This window comes from Gymnoscopelus braueri, assembly GCF_963280865.1.
Source record: "Gymnoscopelus braueri genome assembly, contig: SCAFFOLD_143, whole genome shotgun sequence".
Taxonomy (NCBI): domain Eukaryota; kingdom Metazoa; phylum Chordata; class Actinopteri; order Myctophiformes; family Myctophidae; genus Gymnoscopelus; species Gymnoscopelus braueri.
The window spans coordinates 102646-108645 of NW_027660932.1; the positions used below are offsets into that span (position 1 = coordinate 102646).

The 6000-nt window shown below is 40.9% G+C and overlaps 1 protein-coding gene across 1 annotated transcript in view; it reads left to right on the forward strand.

The window, feature by feature from the left end:
• Positions 1-1743, forward strand: part of LOC308081043 (uncharacterized protein) — a 71551-nt gene extending 69808 nt beyond the window's left edge. The window contains exon 26 of the mRNA XM_080457449.1: positions 616-1743. Within this exon, the coding sequence (XP_080313575.1) occupies positions 616-1355 (740 nt within the window). The 3' untranslated portion in view covers positions 1356-1743. The remainder of the gene's footprint in view (positions 1-615) is intronic.
• Positions 1744-6000: the final 4257 nt, after the last annotated feature.

Genomic DNA, 6000 nt, shown 5'->3' on the forward strand with positions numbered 1-6000 from the left:
TTTAATAAAAAAAACTGTAGAATGAACTGCTAAAAAAGCTTTTGGTCAGAGAAGTGTATAGCCAATTTGATTTATTTTCACTACACTATCACACTGCTGACAAGTTTGTCAGATCGGGGAAGGGATTCCTCTTAAATTGTATAAAGTATTATCCTTAGACCGGTCATTCATTTTTTGCTTTCAACAAGACTTATATTATTGAAATACAAGCACATGATTTCTTTGTTTCAGTGAGTTTTGGATCCAAGCTTAGTTGCTTAGAAAGCGTAGTTTAGATCCTACAGCCCGAGGGGATCGTCAGTTGAATATGTTCACTGACTGCAATGGATGGATATGCTGTGGGTTTTATTAGTTGATTGTCAGAGAGATAACACAACCAATCGATGGTCTCGCTCTGGCCAGGTCCGCTGCACGAAGACTTTGTTGCAGTGATGACAAGTTGCTGTGTCAATATAATATGAAAACAAACTGAATTAAAACCAAAACCAATATCCTATTTTTAGAAGTGAGGGAGCGTCACTGCCTTGCACTCCCCCTCCACTACACCCCCTGGGAGAGACAGAGCCTATTTCACCCAAGCAATACCCCAACCTTTTCCTTTGTATTGTGTTTCAGAGCTGAGACTGGTGCTACTGGGGTGGACTGGAGCTGGGAGGAGGGCAGCAGGAAACATTATCCTGGGCAAGGAGGTGTTTGGTGCTGAGACCAGCTCCTCTGAAATTAGCCAGAGGAGTAGGAAGAAAGTGGGGCAGGTCTGCGGGAGAGATCTGGTCCTGGTGGACGCTCCTGATTTCTGTGGAAGTTCTCTGAAGGAGACAAGGCAGGATGTTGGGTTCTGTCTCAAGCTGTCTTCCCCAGGTCCCCATGCCTTCCTCCTGGTCCTACCAGCAGAGCCTTCTGTAGAAGAGGTGAGAGGGATGATGGAGAAGATGCAGGAGGTGTTTGGAGACGACTGCTGGCGCCACAGTATCATCATCCATGAGGACAGTGAGAGAGAGCAGATTGTTCAGGGGTTTCTCAAAGCAGGCAGTCAGGAACATCAGCGGCTTGTAGAGAAATGTGGGAACAGACGTCACCTCCTCAACATTAAGGACAGCAGCCATGATGGTCAGGTTTCACAGCTGCTAGAGAAGATAGAGGGAATGGTGGCAGGAAACACAGAGATTTTCTACAGCACTAAGAAGTACCAGGATAGAGAGGTCCAGGGTAACCCAGCACCCAGGGCGGCCATAGCTGAGTGGTTAGTGAGCCCGCCTAGGGAACCAGAGCTGGCCCTGGTTGCCCCAGGTTCGATTCCAGGCTATCCCAGCATATGTGCCGATGATATGAAATTTGTCCCTGAGCAAGACTCTTAACCCCAATTGCTCACAGGTTCTCATTGGAAACAAGACCGCAAGGACTTTCATGAACGACCTGTTAAAAGGAATTATCCTTATCCTTATCCCAGCACCCAAAACTTACAGAGATGCACAACGTCTGTGGTGGAGGAGAATAACAGGGTTAGGGTTGCCAACTCCCCTTATTGAAATCAGGGACACCTATCCTGGGCGTGCGGCAAAGCCGCGCAGCCGAAAAGAATTGGGGGTCAAACCCCCCCAAAAAACCCGAAATGCATAGAAAACTATGCATTATACCTGTAACAATTGACGCACCTGTATGTATGTCTGTCTGTTTGTTTTTGAAAAAAAATGAAGCAACCCATATATTTGAACGGAAATTTATATTTTTATCCTGTGCTTATCCTGCGGCCCCTCATTGGTTTGACCATGAGGGGGCGCAGAGACGCTGCGTTGGGGCCGCATGCGGCCCGCGGGTTGAGTAGCGCTGAACTTCAGTATATCTACTTGATAACCTGAGTATGTGTAAAACATTCCTTATAAGCTTATGTATGTATTACTACTGTATGTAACACATGGGCACGCTTTTTATAGTGGTGTTAATCATTATCACATGACATATAGGGTAACTATCAATAGAAAAGCTCAACTGCTGTGTATTTTTATTTACTAAATCTCCAATGAAACGCCAGGAATCGTGTCCATATTAGATTAAACAATGTTTCTTTAAATGTCCATTGTAAAGAGCTTCTGAAGTTTTTGTTAATTAATCTGATGATTATGACAATGACGTGGATGTATGCGTGGATATATATATAGTCAGCAAGAGCTTCACATTTAACTAGCTGCACTCATTCAATTCTGAACCGATTCTTAAAGGGTCTACACCATGAATTCGAACTTTTTCTTTTTTTGTGTGTGTTTTTGGTCTCCCCTACCTCTCTTCTATCCCCCAAAATACCCCAGTTTGAGCACTCAGGCTTTCACAGCAAATCTGGGGTTTTCTGTAAATTGGTCTCAAAACAGGCCAAACTGATTTGCACCCTGACGTGATGTCACGTCAGGGTGCAATCCCTCCCGTTTTTCAGTTACAACCCAAAAATAATCTTTTTTTTTTTTTTTTTTCACACAGAACCAGGAGATAACATGCATACTGGCTCAATAGCGCCCGTGCCAAACAGGACAATGTGGTATTGCAGGTGAAAGTGCTTTATAAGCCAGAGAGAAGTTAGTTGGAATGAGTATATCTGAGGCTTGATTTAGGCTCAAACCTTTTGAAAAACGTTTGAGGGACATAAACAATATGATATTAAATATTATTATTTTTTAAATTCATGGTGTAGATACTTTAAAAAAAAAAAATCTCTATAATCTGTGGGTCTTTCATTAGGTGTATGGGTCATGATTTTATTTTCTCCCCATCAAACAATATCAAGCGAAAAGGAAACATCGGACCGTCCTCCTTCTCATCCGCCTCTCTCTATTCAGAAATAGAAGAACCGTCGTCCTAAAACACCCTCGCCCCGGGTCTAATCCGGTGGCCTCGGTCCACGGAAAAAAATGGGGCGAGTGTGTTTTGGGGCGAGTGTTCCAATTTTTCTCCGCTTCTCAAGTTCTTGCAGAAATAATATGAATACTATTATAGGGATATAATCCTATAGGCTACATAATATATTGGAAATTACCAAAATAAATATAGTAGCAGATGCCTTTACTGTGTAATATGGGGGGCTATTTTTAATTGTTAAAAACATAAATTAATAAACTTAGATTCATTAATGAATCCCCTCCAGGTGGGCCCACTTGTGTGGCAGTCCCGTGTATGGGTTCTCATAACCCAGCAACCCTAGGAAAATGATGCCACTGCTTGGAGATCTGATATTTTGGGCAGCGGCAGCAGTAGCAGGATTGAGCAAATGTGTGAAACATACCGATGTGTCCATTGAGCTGAGATAGAAGGGAGAGATGCTTAAGCAACTAATAATGTGGATATTATTATTAATATAATAATATTGGTTTGTCAAGAGATATCTATGTGTTTTGGACATTGGAAACAGTCACATAATTAGACAGAGGCTACAGTGGTTATGACGGCAGTTGGACTCCTTTCAATGTGAGGTTTCTTTCTCTTATGCTCTCACCGCTTAACGCACAGACAATAGCACTGTGTCTTGGCTGATCTTAAAGGGAATGGCAGCGGGGACTCTGATTGGATTGATTAAAGTAACGCTCAAACACACCCATGACTAATTCAGGGCAGTTTTACCGCATAGCACCCACCACGCTGGGCAAGACCTGGGCTGTTGGTTGTCTCTACATGTAAAGTGTCTTGAGACAACTTGTTGTGATTTGACACTTTAATAAAATTGAATTGAATTGAATTGAATAGGCGGAAATGGTTGAATTTGGCAGAAGTACCGCCCAAGGAAATGACGTTGATGCTTTACAAATCTGTTAACATTCTCCGTGAATGAAACGAGTGTTGTGATTGGTCAAAAAAATATAGTTTCCGGGGGAAACACGTACGACGGAAATCCTGTCCACTCAGGACTTCCGAGACACTCGCTGGTTTAGGTCGTGACCAGGCTCTTCTCTTCACAGATGAGTGAGGCTGGGACCGAGGCTACATAGCACCTTGGTGCAGTGTGCACATTACCACACCCATAATAGCAAAAAGGCATTGGTCACGCCTCCACGTCTTAAATGAAAGGTAGGGTAGGCCTAAGTAATTTACTTTGGTTAAAATAAGTGTTAAATAGCTCTATATTGTGATAGAACTCATTACTATAGAGTGTTTGTTCAGTAAAAGGAGTCTCCCATGTCTCTCCAACTCTTTATTAAACAGAACATGCATTTTCAGTGCTCTCTCCTGATTGGCTTAAATGTTGTCACCTACCTGAAAATGTATTTATATTCTGACCGAACAAACGCTCTGTAGCAATTACTATCAGAGTAGTCATCATAGTACTTTAACCTTTTTAACAACAAAAAATATATATTACCAAAAAATATCTCTTACCCTACCTTTAATGTGAAGCACATGATAATAAAACATTGGCACATTAGGAGTCCACTATTAACAGGATTCTCAAAGTGGAGTCCGGGGACCCCCAGGGGTCCTTGGTGGGTTTCCAGGAGGTCCTCAGCAAAAGAAAATATAATATTGCACCAAATCATTTAAACACTTTAAACCTACATCGGCTGTTTGAAAATATATGAGTTCACAACGACGTATCGCCATACGAGATCTGCTACATACGAGATTCTACATTTTTGACAAATGTAGAATATAAAAAAAACATTCTAACAACACAAATCTTTTATGAACAGAATAACAACACAAATCTCAAAACATTTTCTGGAAAAGGTTTGAGAACTACTGCACTAGTGAATGTCGGAGGCAGGAAAACATATTATTTCTATGAACATGTCCATCACAAGGCGGCATGGTGATGACCCCTGTGTTAGATTAATCCAGGATGGGAACGGAACAGACACATGAGGATACTTAAAGGTAGGGTAAGTGATATTCTTTGGTTAAAACAAAAAGTATTTTGTTAAAAGGTTAAAGCATTATATTCTGATAGTAATCATTACTATAGAGTGTTTGTTCAGTAACAGGAGTCTCTCTGTCTCTTCAGCTCTTTAATAAACAGAATATACATTTTCCGGTAGGTGTCAAAATCTCAGCCAATCAGGAGAAAGTACCCATTTTTAAGCTTCATTTTTATAGTGTTCCAGTTCCAATTTTGCCTGCTCATTTCTTAGTGTCATCACTTCCAATTTCACTTGTTTAATCTATATCCTGATTGAGTTCTCTATCCTGATTGGATAAAATTGGAAATGAAACTGAAACTGAAACAAAAATGCATTTTCTGTTTTATAAAGAGCTGGAGAGACAAGGAGACTCCTGTTACTGAACAAACACTCTAGCAATGAGTACTATCAGAATATAGAGCTATTTAACACTTATTTTAACCAAAGAAAATCACTTAGCCTACCTTTAAACTTTAATCAGGACAATGTGTGAATGAATGACTCTTCACTGCCTATGCTGGCAATTTATATTAAAGGAGCACTTCACAATTTATTTACAATTTAGTTATTTAGCATACGCTCTTAATCCAGAGTGATTTACAGTAAACAAGGTAAACACGAGGTCATAGGCTGCATCAAATGCATAGAGACAGTGTAGTGCCTCCCATTGTAAACCTTATATCTTCACTCTCACTCTCTCACTCTCTCACTCTCTCAGTCTCTCACTCACTCACTCACTCACGGAGTGTGGTTGCTATAGCAACCACTTGTCGGTAGGGCGCGACAGACCATTCGTTTTTAAGCCTGGCAGAAACAACCATAGATATATATAAAGGCTAGATGACTCACCCGCGCTGCTGGCCAATGGAGTACGACGTTGCCACATGGCGGCCATCTTGAAACAGTCATTCATAACATTATGTCTATGGTGCAAATACTTTAAAATAACCATAGCGTGCTCAATTTTCATCCGATTTTCAAACGGTTTGGTGTGTTGTAAACACAAAAGACGTAGTTATGATACTGCATACTTAAAATTATATTAAAAAAAAAAACATGATTATAATTATAAGTATGCAGTATCATAACTACATCTTTGGTGTTTACAACACACCAACCCGTTTGA